Source organism: Vidua chalybeata, chromosome 4 (assembly GCF_026979565.1).
Source record: "Vidua chalybeata isolate OUT-0048 chromosome 4, bVidCha1 merged haplotype, whole genome shotgun sequence".
Classification (NCBI taxonomy): Eukaryota; Metazoa; Chordata; class Aves; order Passeriformes; family Viduidae; genus Vidua; species Vidua chalybeata.
Genome location: NC_071533.1, coordinates 59,837,711 through 59,854,429, shown reverse-complemented (window position 1 = coordinate 59,854,429; position 16,719 = coordinate 59,837,711). Strand labels below are relative to the sequence as shown.

At 38.4% G+C, this 16,719-nt stretch overlaps 1 protein-coding gene across 1 annotated transcript in view; it reads right to left on the bottom strand.

Annotated features, from left to right (window-relative positions):
• Window positions 1-7,010: 7,010 nt before the first annotated feature.
• SLC2A9 (solute carrier family 2 member 9) overlaps window positions 7,011-16,719 on the bottom strand; it is a 78,494-nt gene continuing 68,785 nt past the window's right edge. The window contains exon 12 of the mRNA XM_053941603.1: window positions 7,011-7,518. Coding sequence (XP_053797578.1) covers window positions 7,261-7,518 — 258 coding nt within the window. The 3' untranslated portion in view covers window positions 7,011-7,260. The remainder of the gene's footprint in view (window positions 7,519-16,719) is intronic.

Sequence of the window (16,719 nt, the reverse complement as noted above, 5' to 3'; positions counted from 1 at the left end):
TGTGGAAACAATTTGGGGCTTGGGTTTTGGGGTTTTTTTTGTAACAATGTGAGACTTATATGCTAATTTGCTTAAATTTATTTTGAGGCATCAAAGGAAAACATCAAAAATCTTTTCATCCAACTAGAGAACAATTTGTATTGAAGACCCTCAAGAAGCAGCATGTATTAGAATAGTGCTCAGGCTGGGCCAAGCTAAATATACCCTTCCAGGATCTAGTGATGCATTTTGTACACCAGAATCTCTCAGCCTTTCAGTGGGGAGGCCTCATTGCCACCCCTCCCTTCTTTCCCCTCCTCTATCCCCACCTTCCTCAAGTCTTATTTATTTATATTTTGGGTGGTGCTTGGGTTTCCCCACTTCTGTGGTAGTCTGGATCAGGAAATTGTGCTCATTGGAACCTGTGAGAATTGTGGCAACATGCCTGAACAGTCATCCAGAAAAGCATCAGCTTGTGCCTATAACTTATCTGTACATCTGAAAAGAAGATGGAAGTTTGATCTAATGGCAAATTATAGGCAATTCAGCTCCTTCGAGAAATTTCTTAGCTGTTATTAGCTTTTCTTTATTTCTAGTGCCTAACCTAAATATGAAAGTAATCATTAATTTAAATATCTACTCCTATAAAAATTCATTAATTCTAATTTGTGCTAATGAATTCTACAGCTTTGGTTATGCATTTCTGAACTTTTCTATTACCTTTAAATTAATTTTTAATTGCTCATTGAATAGGTGTCATGTACTAAAAAATTAGCCATCTGTCTTGCATCCTGTTTTTCTTGGCCATGTTTATTCTTAACTGATATTCCATTAGAAAACTTAATTTGTAATATTAGATTTTTCTTGTGATGTCCACAGTTATCCCTTTGGCCTTTTGTTTACTTTGATTACTATTGCAAAATGAGCAGTGCTTTTACTGTTATGTCAGAGTGATACCGCAGATGCCTACGATATGTTTCATACTAATTAAATCAACAGCAGCAATGTGTAGGACACTTGGATGATTTCTCAGACACAGATTTCATCTGTCAACAGCTGCCCAGTCACAAACTTCTGAGTTTCTTCCACCTTCCTTGTGGTTGCATTGCTCATGGCCTATTTCAAGTCCATAAAAGAAGTTTAAAAGTGCAGCTGTACCTGTCTGCAAGAGAGCCGTGCTTGCACAGTGCCACCTTTCATCCCACTGAGAGGTGACCCTTCCTTTCTGCATCTTGAGACTTTCACTTCTCAGTTGATGAATGTTGTTTCTAAAGATGTGCTGGCACACCTAGAGGCAAAGCACAGCCCATGTCAGGGGAAGGTGGGGATAGAGAAGGGAAAAGAAGGGAGGGGTGGCAATGAGGCCTCCCCGCTGACAGGCTGAGAGATTCTGGTGTACAAAATGCATCACTAGATCCTGGAAGGGTATATTTAGCCTGAGCACTATGCTAATACATGCTGCTTCTTGAGGGTCTTCAATACAAATTGTTCTCTAGTTGGATGAAAAGAGTTTTGATGTTTTCCTTTGATGCCTCAAAATAAATTTAAGCAAATTAGCATCGTAGTTGCTCCCTAGCTGTCTAGAAAAGTGGAAAATGAAAAATCTAAGACTGGTCAAAAGGAGACAGCCTTGCTAGACGACTTTTCCAAATCTAAGATCATGCAAACTTTAGCTAAGTTTGTTAATGCAAGGGTCTGAGTCCCAGTGCGTCTGACTTGTCCAGTTTACAACTTGATATAGTATCCAAATGGTCCAATTTATTTTATGTATAAGAATTAAAGCTGCTGAACTTTTTCCATGTGACAATATAAAAGTCTCTCTCTATATACACATATACATAGACAGTAGAGTTTAATTCAAAGAGATTAAATTATATGAAATTTGGATTTAAGGGATTAAATCTTGAATTCATCTTTGTAAATGCCAGCCTATAGAGAAAATTGTATTTATCACTTTTGTAATCTTTGGCATGTTTGCTTTTCCTAAGTAACTATTGCTTTTTGATTCTCAAGTGTGAACTGTAAAAATTTTCATATAATTGGGTGGAACAAGTCAGAAACAAAAGGTGGAACAAATGTAAAGGTGAGCATTGCATTTAGCTTGACTGACTTTTTAAACTGAGAGGACCAAGAGAAAATGAAACAAAAATCAATGTCTCTGCATGGTACCTTACACAGCAGCAGACAAATTACCTCCTACATTTGCAAGATCATGCTCTTAATGGATTGTGTTTCAAGGGTCTGACAGAGTCATATTTGGCTTTATACCTTTTGGGAATAATCTTAAGACAACAACTCCAGCAGTCTCATTCTTGGTACTCTGCTTTAGTGTATGAGCCAGACTGAAAGTGTTCTCTTAAAAAAAAACCTCAACAAATCTTCAACCAACCAACCAACCAACTGCCTGCTCCCAAATTCAGAGGAAATGCCTCAGATTGGTGCTTTTGCAGCCTCTGAATTATACCATTATTTTCCTAGACTGAGAAAAGAAGCCACTGGTTTACTATCTAAAGAATATAAAAATATGCCAAACTTAGCATTCCTGTGTGTATAGCATGTCTTTCCTGGGTACACTTGTGGAGTTGAAACCACTGGAGAAGATTCCTGTTGACTTTACTATTCACTGTGTAAATGTCTCCTGAAAGCTTTTCTTGTGTAGTTTTTTTTTTAATTTTAACTCAAAATCTAAGTTTAAAAGAGTTTAACTGTAGTGAAGCTTCAGCAGGAACATCTCAGAAAACAGTTCAATTATCCACTGCCTATGTTTGTCTTGGGTCATGGCAAAAGCAAGGTTAATGCAGCTTAGTCTGCAAGGAAGAGGGCTCCAGTGACTCAGGTTATGCACGATTGCTTATTGAGCTGTGATAACTTGATTAGGAGTCCAAGTACCAAGCACTTGCTATGAAATTCACCTTTCCAGAGAGAAAGAGCTCACTTTCAAATAAAATGACTTGTAGAGAGAATTAAGTATGGACTCAAACCTGAATGTTTTAACTGCACTAATGTTTACCTTAACAAACCTGCTTCAGTTTGGGCCTATGTATTTCAGGTTTTTAGATTTTATCTGAACTCTGTTTACTAGAGTTAGACTGCAAGGAAAAGTCCACAGGCGTTTCCTAAGAATTCTTTACCTGGATTTGTTCTTCCTGCTGTGTGAGGTGATGTGAGCTCCAATAGTTTATATGGTGATGTTTGTAAGGAAAAGCACATAAAAATAGTCAAACGAAAGAAAGAAAATTTCAAAGAGTTGGTTTTGGAGTGTTTTTGGGTTTTTTTACTTTTTTTACTTTTTTTTTTAAATTTTACCCTGAAGATGAAAATTATTCCATATGGATTATTACTCACATCTTCCCCCACTAGAAAGCAGATCCTTGTGGAGTAAAAATTGGCTTCAAAACCTGAAGTATGAAATTCAACTTTTTATACATATTTCAGATTTCAGTTTTTGCATATCTTGTAGCAGAAATAGTCACTTGACTGAATTTCTCATCAAAAGTAGAGCTGTAGCAACTCAAACTCATCCATTGCAAATGACAACTTTCTGCAAAAAGCCTCACCAGTTTCAACAATTCTTATAAATAATTATTACTACACTAGCCAGTTTTAATAATTTTCCTCACACTGTTGTCTGCATTTTTATTTCTAAACCCCAGTATAAACATATGAAAGAATGAAGTGTGGAATCTGATTCGAGAATCAAAATATAAATAATACTTCAAAAAGTATACAGTTTCAGGGACGATTTTCTTCCTGTAATTCCCAGCCACCCAGCTGTGGAGTTCACAATGACTTGGGTCATCCAGACACAGGACTGAACAGTCTTGTAATGGGACATACAAAACCCCAGGGAATTGAAACATGTGCACATGTGGAGGTTCAGATTTACCCAGAACAAAATCCACATAATTTAAATTGTATTCCAAAGGTTTATTTTGCAATCACTGTGCATGGACATAGTTGATCACACAGACTTGTGGTACCCATAGAAACACCACCTCACAGTACCTCACCCCAATGTCAGACAGGAAAAGAGAATGTGGCACCACACAACACTTGCTGACAAACACACAGACTACAGACAGATACATTCAATAGGAAAAAATAAAGTATAAGTTGTTGATATTTTCCATGTCATCCTCTCATTGCTGGAAAAATTATAACAGCGTAACAATGGAAAAAAACTGTATGGAACAACTTCAAGAACAACACAAAACTCTTCATTAGGGTCAGAGATGAGAAAATTAATGAAGTACTGGCACATCTGAAACTTCCACAGCCTGAGGCAGAGGACACTTCCCTGGCCAGTGAACAAAGCACTAGCTTGGCCTGGAATTGCTTTGAACATTGGATGGCAAGAAAAATCTGGTGAGATGTGGAACCCCCGTCCCACACCGTACCCAGTCTGTAGCAGCTCCTGCAGCCACACAGAAAATGTGTGCCCATCTCAGGCAGGACAAGAGAGGACAAATGGGACAGAAATGAAAGCATGACCCCTTGCTGTTAATGCTGTACAAGGCCCCCGATCTGTGATAGGAAATTCCTTTAGACATTTCTACCTATGCATTCAGACCAGGGCTCCAACTGCAACTGTAGGCAAATGCAAGATGATTTTATTTTGTTGCAGAAGTCCTGATTTCTGATACAACTGCTGTATCAGGTCAGCATGATATTTAATTGAAGTTTTCCAATGGCAACATTTTCAACAGTGTCTATAATGTATGTTCATGAACAGCACTAAGTGGTAAATTCTGCTCATTCTAATAATACTGGTTTCCAATCTTGCCACCTTGGCTCAAAGCAGACCTCATCATACCGTGTTAGTAGCCCTAATTACAAAGAAAGGTAATTCCCAGTCTGAAGGAGTTGCTCTAAATTTGCCAATCTTGCCCTGCAGACAAAAAAGGAGTAAATTTTTCATAAAATTTTCTGGAGGGCTGGCATTCACACTCAGTGTTTAATAGCCATTCACTTAGCAAGCCTCATGTAACCCTTGGAATAGGGAGCTAAAGGCACTGAAAGGTAATATTTTCATTTGCTGTATATATAATTTTACAAGTGGTTATTACAATAATATTTTTCTCTACAGTATTTGATTAGCTTCCATTTATGACTGTCAGTTGGAATAATGCTGCTTCGCTCTCTTTCTTAATAGTAGCACCAAACCCATACATTTTTTATTTTTCTCATATATATTTCATTTACTTGCTGTACTTCTATCCCAGTGGGAAAAAAAACCCATAAAGTCTGGCATAAACGCACCCATCAATTTTTTGTCAATTATCTAGTAATGAAATTGCCCTATTAGGTCAGCTTACAATGTCTGTGGTAAATATGCCATATACAAATAAATCACAGTATAAAACTATATACATAACTTAGTACAGCTGAACATTAGGAACTCTGATTTTAATTTATAGTGTAATTTACAGTGTAGAACAAAACAAAAAACAGCTTATCTCTTGGAGAAATACAAAGAACCCCCAGACACTGGAAAATAATTATCCATTGTGTGTGCGTATATATGAATATAAATCACAGAATCATAGAATAGCCTGGGTTGGAAGGCACCTTAAAGATCATCTTGTTCTAGTCCCCCACCATGGGCAAGGACACCTTCCACTAGATCAAGTTGTTCAAAGCCCCATCCAATCTGAACTTGAGCAATTCTGGGGATGGGGCAGTCACAGCTTCTCTGGACAACCTCTTCCAGTGCCTCATCACCCTCACAGTAAAGAATTTCTTCCTAATATCCCATCTCTATCTACTCTCTTTCACATTAAAGCCACTAATACTAAGCCATTGAATATTCATATATACTATACTTGGAATATATATATATATATTCATATATGCATACATATATGAATATATATGCAAATTTTTCTCACAAAAATGCTCCAAATACATTAATTTCTAGATTAGTAAATATAAATATAACTTGGGGAAGCAGTTGACTCTACCTACATGCTGCACTTTCTTCTTGTGTCTTACTCCTAACTGAGAGCAGCTTACTGACTTTTCATATAAAACAGCTATTAAATTTTAAAATTCTTATTACCCCTCAGCATCCAGGTAGCTAGAGGGATCAAGAAAAACTGTTATCAAAATTACAAACTGTAAAGATGATGTTCATTAAGAAAAAAATCCCATGAATTGTTCGCTGAACCACTGAGAACCTGCTGAATCTTTCTCTCATGAAATCAAACAGTTTTACAAAGCTTTAGACAGCGTAGAAACTTATTAATATGAACTAGGCCTGGTGTTTCAGAATCTAATGCCCAAATAAAAATTAGTGTTTAAGAAAGAAATAGGCAACCAAATTCCTATGCAAAGATCTGAGTGCTAAGAAATAAGTTATCAGGTCTCAGGGAAATTTGGGCTCCTAAGACTTGTTTTAAAAGGAATTTGAAAAGAAAAGCAATAAATAAACAAAACAATTAAAAAACCCCAACCCTTGGAACACTTCATGTTTGAATTTTTGTTTCAATACAATGCCCTACACATACCATCAGAGTTCTCTCACTTCCCCATGAGGTTTAGTTTTCCTTTCATATTAAACCTTTTAAGTTTAAAAATTAAAATTATGTAAATATATATATATATATTCAGAGAAATGCAGTGCCAGCAAACCCAGAAACTAGAGACAACTCTATTAGTAGTGAATCAGGATTTGCAAGTGAGACAAGGAAACTCATCAGGACCCAGAGCTGCCCAATTGTGGGAAGGTGGGAGATGTTCAAACAATGCAACTGGAAGTCAAAATAGCTAGAAAAGGAATGGGAGCTCAGGGAAAGGTCATTTCAGTTCTCATGGGCAGCTTGAATGACATCTTGGGAAACATGGAGAAACACATTCTGGTGCCATTTCAGGTTTGCTTCTTAGCAGTCCCCTGTTGGGATCTCTTCCCTTGTCCCTGCCTCCTCCTCCTCTCGGAGAGAGCATGTACACCTCCCTCATAGGGGTGCTCAGCCAGCTGCTGCTCAAAACCCTGGCTCCCCACTGCCACTTCACATCTCCAAGTCTATATTCCCCATCCCACTCACCACAGCACTTGCTTAACTGGTGCCAAGGAAACTCCATCTCATTTATTTTATCAGTTGCCACTTGTCCCACCCCTCATTGTCTCAACTGTTACCCCAGCTGCTAATGAGTTCACCCATACTCACTTAGAACATCTTCAAGGGAGAAGCAGTTCATGATGTTCATAAAATATACAAGTTCTGCACTGCTATAAATGAAAAGAGCACGCTTTCCCCCATTGCCTGAAAGAACATCCTGGGTTTACACAATCCCTTTTATGGTTTCCCCATTGTCCACTGGAGATGTGAAGTTTGATTCTTGTTCTTCACTTGGTTTCCTCTCCCCTGGGTGGTGGTTCATCTCTTGCATTTCTAAAGTTACTTTATTCCTTTTGGCAAATGCTTGGCTGATCTCATGAAATGTCTTATTTTTTGTTTCAGGCAGGACAAAAAACAAGTAGGCTGCTCCTGCAAAGCAGATGCCAGCAAACACTAGGAAGCAGTAGGTCTGTAAACCAGCCTGTGAATAGAAAACAGAGGAGATGGTCATTACAAAAGAGAAAAAATTCAGAAGAAAGGCAGGAATGGTTTGAAAGAAAAAATGGGGTGTATGGAGCAATTTTTAACCAAGTACAGTAGTGGCACTCATTGCTAGTTGGAGTGCTGAGAATTTCATAAAAATGCATGAAAGTTTGGTTCTTCCAACATTGCCTGTGGCCTGTCGACAGCAAAGCAGGTTCCTGGCACAGGAGCACAGAGCTGCAATCTGGGCAGCTCTGAGCAGCTCTGGGCAGACTGAGCTGGGGGAGAGCAGGGGAGAGCAGTGGCAGCAAGAATCCTGCACTGTGCTCAGCTGAGCCTGGCACTGCCCTGGGGTTTCTGGGAATGAGGCAGATGTTTCACTGAGTGGTTCTGCACGCTCCCTCCCAGGTCCTAGGTACTGCTTTAGTAGTGCTGTGCACCTCTACAAAACCCATGGAAAAACTGCCATAGCCAGGGGCATCTTCATCACAGCAGTTACAGGTTTTGAGATTTGCAAAATAAATGAGGAAAAACCCCAAATAGCACACATTTGTTATCACTCTTATGGTTACAGGAGTTCACAGCAGGAAAAAAAATCCATAAAATGCATTTCTTTTCATGCTAGAAAGTGTAAGAGTTAGTCAAGGGAATGCAAAATACAGACCATATTTGAATGCTATGGATTTTTCTTCACCGCAAAAACAAAGAGAGTCGATGTAAAGAAGTTAATTTATAGATTGATTATAAAGGCTCCAACCAGCCAGTACGAGTTGTACTTAGCTGAAACTTAACTCTTTCTTGCCTGGTGATTATTAGATCATTTAGCAGCTACCAGTTACCTTTCAGCAGTACAGCTGTGAAAAAACATTTGATAAATACCATGTTGCCATCTGAGCTTTGCTGGACATGGAACAGGTTTGATATTATGGCTCCACAGAAGCCACTCGCAACATTTGAGGAAACCTCCCTTCCTCCTCTACTGATTTACACTCTCAAACACCCAGTGTACCCATAATTTTCTAATTGCTTTTATTAACAAGGCTGAATTAAACCAGAAAGGGTATCTCCAAGTCCAAAAATAAGGTGACATTTCTGTGGTGCCTCGTGTGAGGTCATGAACAGCAAATCCAAGATGAGCCTCACACATCACCTCAGAAGCTGCAAGGCTGAGGTTACCCCAGGGAAAACCACTCAGGACAGAAGGAGCAGACCTGTTTTCCTCAACATACATATTTATAGATGACAATAAAGGTATGTAACTGAAACAAGTAAGACAGAGCCAGTAACCTTCATTTTACACATTTTTGTAATAGACTCTCATCATTCTTAGTCACACCAGACCTCTACTGCAGGCTGGTTTAACTCCCTGCTTTGGGTGCTCAAGGTGTATGCAATTCTTAGCGCTATTTTTATGTTTCACTTGCTCATTATGCATCATGCGTGGTGTGCTATAAGAACATTAATTCCTGTGTGGAACAAGAAAGAAGAAATGGAAAAAACCTTTCCTGCAGCTGCTTTTTAATACCATGGCTGATTTCCAGCCTGCCTAGTCACAATGTTCTCTGTTTCTGTGGATAATTCATTACCTAGTTCAGTGTTTCAAATCCTGTCTGTAATAGGAAAAGTTAGCAAGTGCATTCTTTGATACTGTCTATGGACTCTAGAGATCATCAATGCTTTTTCATTAAATCCTAGAAGCATGAAGTCCTGAGCAAGCTGACAATCAGAAGCCAAACAGCATGGGTAACGCAGGGGGGAAATATTCCAGCACGTAACAAATAGAACTTAATAGAACAAATAGCTTATACAGAGGCAGAAGCAAAAGGATATAGTAGACAGGAGAAAATAATTTTGCAGTGCCTCATTAATCATCCTGTCATGCTAAGAATTTAAATTTTACATCTGGATGTTCTGCATTTGTAATTGTTCTTCAGCTGAATGGCAGAATTTCAACCCAGAATCATGTTTTTCACTTTTTAAAATTTTACTGAATTAAATATTCTCCATGATGAAAGTGAACCATTAATACCTCATATAAATAAACATGGCAACCAAATAATAACAGGTAATAAGTTACCTGTATCTCTTGGTAGTGCAGCCACAACTTTGTCCCCCTTTTCTAATTCCTCTTTATTTCTTTGCTGTTCATGAGCTAAATAAATTAGTGCTTATTATCTTTGATTCATATTTAAGTAAACCTCTTCTAATTGAACTAAACACTCATGACTGCATGTTTTATTTGCAATTATTTTACCTAATGTATTTATATTTATTTGTAATAATCTTAATTTCTGCAGTCCCTTAAGAGGTAGCCCTCAAGGACCTCCAACAGAGGTTTCACAGAGAATAAGCTAAAAACTAAATTTTGTTATAAATCCTATAAGTGGGTTTTGTAGGGTTTATTGCGTCCTGCAGGATTTGTCCAACAGGCCCATAATTCCCAGGCAGGAGGAACACTGCAGGGTGACCACAAAAAGCCCTTTCATCACCAGCCATTCTTCAGTTATAATATTTTCTTAAAGCTGGTTATCATTTTACACTCACAGCAGAGAAAACCACTCATTCATAAACCTTTTATGTCATCCAGAGTTCAATTTATATCACCCAAACCTGCATTTGGCACAGAACATCACATACTAATTAAATTACTCATTATAAACATGAAACCTTCTATATGCACTGCACACTGATAAAGGTTGTAAGACAGAAATACAGGGTAAAGGGAGAGGAAAATGTTAAATCCAAATCCCAGCTCAGTAAAAGCCTTTAGTGGGATGAGATACAGTTCAGCCTAGATGTTTAATTCATTTTTATCTGTTTCTGATGTATTTTGAATTGCTTGGTGCTGGAGGAAAAATCTGAGGGGTGGAACAAACAATAGATTGGCCCAAATGTATCTGACGTGCCCATCAGAGAACCTAGAAGGTGAGATAATGTGGTGAAAAAGCAGTAAATGCTGAGCTGTGGCTACTACAGAAAAAGTACTGATAGATGTACCAGGGAACAAGATCCACGTTGCATGAAATTAGTGTACTTTTACTGATTTCTTCGCCCCACGTTGGGCCCCTCCCTGGGGGTTCCCCTGTCGCAGGGAAATCCTCCTGGAGTGGTTCTGTGTCAGGGAAACGAGATGCACAGGACTTTTTTGGGCTTCAGCTTCTTGTTTATTGTTATCTTATCTAAAGTTTTGCACGTCGTCTATACCAGACTCTGCGTACTGCAAAAGCACCACAAAAATGGCCAACAATCTCTCGTTCCAAGGTCTTTTAAGACCAGACTATCCAATTAAGACATGACACCTAGATTATTTTCCCCTTTAACCCAATAACTGATCCCTCAAATCCCACAATGTGGACTTTTCTGCCCAATTACAAGTTTTCACTCAAACCCATGAAGAAGAAGGAAGAAGGTGGCGAAGAAGAACAACCTGCCTCTGCCCTAAAACCTCCATCTTGTTTCCATCTGCAACATTCTAAAAATCTCAAAACCTAAATTTCTCAACCAAGTAACATGCCATACTACTCTTTCACGCTTTTGTGGACTCTAGTCTATCTTGAAGTCTTGGAAATTTTCTCCATGAATGAGGGTCAAAGTCAGTGCTTCTCTGGGGGTCAGGTGCCCTCAGAGCAGACAGAGAAATATTCCCTGTGCCCTGGGTTCCCACATACTTTCTTCTATTTATATTGGATATTATTTATGTTATGTCCATGAAACCCATGTACCTCACTGACTATTTGTAACCACCATAGTCTCCTAACTAACCCGTAGTTCCTCTGTTGTTTTACTTCTTCCAGTGTCAGGTGAGCTAGAGGTGAGCCTGCTGCTGCTACTGTAGAAGTAAAACCACAGAATATTGCTTGTCCTGGGCTGGGGTGGGAGTAAAAAGCTGAGGAAGAACTTCAGTTAAAGTCTTTGGTGACAAGGGATTTGAGCCTACAGACATGGATGGCCTCAAGATTCTTCACTGACGTGCATTTTCAATTATAGTAGAATAAGGACAACATATATGATAAAATTGAAAAGGTAAATCCTTTTTCTATGCTTTGTGACAGTATTTCATCTGCTATATGGAGTAGAAGCCCCAGTGTTCAAAAATTGAATACTTGTATCCACCAGAAGAGTAGCTCGACTCCTTAGCAAAACATACCACCTTTGAACAGCCAGAAGGGGCAGGTAAATGAGGAAGGGAGCATCAGAGGAAGAGGTAAAAGCATATCAATTCTGAATGGAAATTCTAAGCAAATAGACAAAAAATTCAAGGAAAGAGTGTGGTTTCTGTAGCCCTGCATTTCGTCACGTAAGGACAGGTTACTGCCTCACACTCTGCTCCAAGCAGCAGCAGCAGCAGCAGCAGCAGCCCTGGGCATGCAGGAAGCACCAAGGCAGCCCCATCCATATCCCAGTGACACACCCACTCGTACTGCTCTCTTCACACTGCCTGCATGTACTGCTCAGGCTCAGAACATGCTGCACCTTCTCAGAACAAAGCTTCTCCTCCCCCAACAGCAGGCAGCTCTGCCAGAGCTGGGAACGTGTTTCCTTAGCAATACCTGAAGCCAGGCTTTTACGTGCATGGTTAGAAACCCAAAGGTCAGAAGGAGATCAGAGCAAAGCTCTACAACAGCCTGTGCTTTGCAGCTGTTTTCCCTTAGCATTTCCTTAAGCATAACCTCCTGCAGGAACACCCAAGGTTCAAGGGTGAGCAGAGTTTCAGGTGTTTTCCCAAATAGCAGCTGTGCTGTCTCCTGGTAGATATCCATTCAGAGCCAAGGGCAGATACACAGTGAGGATCCTTGAAGGGCCAGGCTTTCTGGGGTTACTGAGGGTCACCTGCCCTATCAGCTGTACAGGGGAGGGCAAAAGAACAGCAGGCACACTTATTGATGCAATTTCCTGAGGGAAGCACCTACTAAGTCAGCAGACTAATAAAACCTCTTCCAAGCAGGATTTACATTGGATTTTTTTAGGCTGGAGAAGGCTATTGTTATACAGGATATTTAACAGTTAAACATAAACTTCTAAATGCATCACCTTCTTTTTTAATACCAGCTTTCTAAGGAAGTCATTTGAAAAACAGCATTTCTGCAAATTCTGGCCAGCTGAATCCTGAATGACTCATTTTTGTCTTTTCTGCAGATGATCAAGGCTTTGTATTTGTGGAAAAAAAAAAAAAAAAAAGGAAAACCAAGAAATTATTTACCTAAGACACATATGCAATTACTACAAAAAAGAATCAAAGTTGAAGTACTCAGGCAATTCCCCCAGATCAGACCCCAGGCATGGCAAGCAATCAGGCCTGACTTTGAGGATGAGATATAGCTGCATAATCAACACATATGATTAAGTAGGTGCAGCTTTGCCACATTTTCTTAAGTAAAGAGGTGAACAAACCCACCCCCAGCTTGTGATGGGCTGCTATACACATTAGAGCGAATGTATAGTCATTTCCCCCACCTCTCTTTAAATACAATACTAAAGAATACTTAATTTTTAGCATTATGAACTGACTTTAAGTGCCAAAAATGAATGAGCAAAAGCGCTCATTTTTTTTTAAAGCTAAAAAGTAAACTGAAACAAATAAAAAAACTAACATTGAAATTATCAGAATTCTGGTTTTAATTAAAAAACCTGCACAATTTGCTACTTCTGAAGCAATCTAGCTGAGAACAGTTTTCCTGTTAATAGCTTGCATGCTGTGAACACCATACTCTGGAGGAATCTAAAAGTAGTTGTGAGGATCATTACGTGCTATTTAACAATGGTTGCTTACTGACTTAATACAGTCTGTAGCAAAAGTTAAATTCTAAGCAGGACTGTGATACTGGGAACAGGAGAATATATATTCTAGGGCAGATGAACAAATTCTGAATCAATTTAGCAAACATAACACATTAATATTTTTAAAACAAAACTTTTGGCTCTTCCCAGCAAATGCCAAATGTTACTCTAAATACTCAGCTTGCAAACTCACAGCCCCTGACACTAGCAAAGGGTTCTTGCATTTGGAAGTTGCCATGAAGATTAGTGTCATGAGATGTGGGTCAAACTGGCTTTTGTAGTGGTGAGGTCAAGTGATAATGGTTCAATGTCTTACAAAATTGATCAGCAGAAAAACTGTTATTCATGTAGACATTTGACTTCACTTTGCTTCAAATTGATATAATGCAGTGAAACAAATGGATAAGGACTTGTGTCCTTTACCCTTTGTCCTTCTTCTGTTCCAGACATAATTTAAGGTTCTGTTGAAAGTGCAGGACAATGAAGAAGGACACAGCAATGAAGTATAATGCTCATGAAACGTAGTTCCTAAGTAAAAAGTAGAGACATTTTTAGACTTAAACTGCAATTTCAACCATGACCTTCACACACGCTCACTATCTTTTCATAAAAATGTAACAGATCCTTATATTGTATCACTGAAGTGGGTTGCTTCTAATTAAGACAAGCACATCTAACCCTCTGATAGCCCACATTTCATTTTCTCATCTTTGAGGGGAACTTTAACCATTTCCCTTAATACAGGGACACTGTCACTACATGAAACATGCAATGTACTTGAAGAAGCTTAAAACAGCTTAGCTGAGGGAAACTACCCATAACTTTCTGTGCACACCTGTTATTGAAATCCTTGTGCTGAGCAATAGAAAAAGTCAAGGGATACTATTACACAGTAAGGAAATAATAAGGACAACCAAAAGACAATCTTGCTGAGTAAATGAATCTTGAGGCATGAGAATGAAAATCTCTAGTGTAAAACTAAGGAAGAAATAAAGTAGAAGAGAACCTCCAGAAACCAGTATAATGACTCAGAAGTACTACTTCACAGGTACGAATAAATTAGTTTTTGAAAGGAGGAAAATAAACACACATACAGGTCTTGGCATTGTACTAACAGGCAATCTGAACTAAGGTTTCAAGGCTTGTAGCACCTTTAGCCCATATGATACTGAGCTCCTTCTGGATCACAGATCCAAGCAGTTTATTTTGGTCAAACTCCAGTTTAGGGTCAAATCAGTTTTCCATATAGCAGTTCCCTAATCATAACAGGATATTCCTCTGCATTCCTCAGTAATTGGAAACTTCTGTATTAGGAGGAAAATCTGAAGATGAGCTGTTCTTGAAAATTAAAAATATGAAATACATAGCAATTTAAATATTTCTTAAATATGTACTGAATATACAGTGTGACTTTGACATCAAAAAAAGACTGCACAGTTTTCTAGAAAGAGAAACTATTACGATGGAAAACTTCTGGAGAAATCTGGTACATTTTCCTTCAGCATATTACTAATTTACCATGTGGTCTTTAAGTGCCTCATAACAATCTATTAGTACAACATGAAATATGAAATAAAAATGCATCAGCAGGTAATGAAAATAGCATGTTGGGAAATTATTTGGTAATTATTGATGTTTAGTAATTCTTTGTATTTATGCAACACATTACAAAAAGTAAACAGAAACTTTTTCTAGATAATATGTAATTTAAGGTCTTGCTACACCATTGGATTACTGAAGTCTATCCCTGCAAACTTATTGCTAATGAAGAGTATTTCTTTAACACAAGAAGCCTATCCTATGGCACCAGAAGTTTTCGGCCCTTTAGATTATACTTTTCTACTGGTTTGCTGTTCCCTGTGCCTGCTTCAGTTTATTGCACTCATTTTCACATATATATACCTTCTAATTTCTGATTTACTGTGTCCCTGTTCGCCTTTCATCACCTCAAATAGATAGTGATGAGGCCTGGAAAAGAAGCCACATTCAAAATTTTTTTTTTTAGATTTGTCAAAAATTGATTTGTATACTAGCTTTTCAATCTCATCCATATAGTTTAATGTATGACTCAAGCCACTCTTTGATTATATTTATCTACAGATGGTTGAAGGGCAGAAATCTAGTCATTCAAATTAGTTAATTGGTGACATTTGGAAAACTAACTACAGGTTGATTTTTTTAGTAACCGCAAACTTAACAGATTTGTTTCCCAAATGTTTGGAATAATTTTGTAGAAGCACACCAAGGATCAAAAAAAGTGGCTGCTGTTTCTCAAGCAATCAGGTTAGTATTTAAATACAGACAGGATTATGCATTCATCCTGGGAAGGTGCCTTAAAGATTTTTTTCCTGGTTAAGGTTTATAAAATGAGCTAAGAAGAAGATATTGCCTTTATGTGAAGAAAGTGATGACTCATAAACTGAATTTTGAGAATAAGGTTGACTGAAATAGGAAAAAAGTTAAAGCTTGGGAAAGAGGAGATGTTCTAGTTTGATCTTGTGAAAAAGCTTTAAAATCAAAGTCTGAGTAACACTGCTTTCATCTTTAGGTACAAACTCTAAGCTTTTTCTCTTTTTATTTCTCTTTTCTTTAATAGAAGAAAAAAATCCCAAAAAAACCCTTCAAGCTGGAAATACAATTTATCTTCATGAAAACTATACTGGATAGCTTTCTAATCACACAACTGGATATTTTTATGACACATAATGATGAATTCCCCAAGGCTACAGCAAACTTCATATGGATGCATACTAAATCACTCAAAAAGCTTTAATATGCATGTGGAAAATTTTAAAATGCAGTTTGCCTTTTAATTTGAATTGACTGAGGGTCTTTTAAACAGTTTTCACCAGGTGATCTGTCAGGTAGCATTAGCAGAACAAGTAGGGATTGTTCTGAGTTGCATGAATTCAAATCTGACAGCTAAGCAGAACTCAGGGTTATGCCCAGTTTTGTGCAGGAGGCAGAAACTGCCATTTCTGCCATTTCCAACAGGAGAAATGTGTCTAGATAATTAAACCCCCCCCCCCCAAAAAAAAACAACCAACCAACCAACCAACCAACCAACCCAAACAAACAAAAAAAACCAACCAAAAAACAACCCCCAAAACCCTAACCCAAATAAAAGTATTCTGAGTAAATGCCCCTAGATTTGGGATCTTGTTCTCTGTCCCTGCCCAGCTGCCATGGAGGCAGGTGGTAGAACCTGTGTCTGCCCAGCTGGGCTGGAAGGGAGGATCTAATGCTACTAAACCAGTCACTCCTCATTTTCTGGAAGAAAAACCTATTAAACCACAGAGAAGCATCCATTTACTGGATGAGTTGGGGCTGCCCCATGGACTAGGTCAGGTTTTCAAAACCTCAAGGGAATTGTCTACACCAGTGATATCACAGCATGTCAATTACCAAGGGTGTTGAGTAC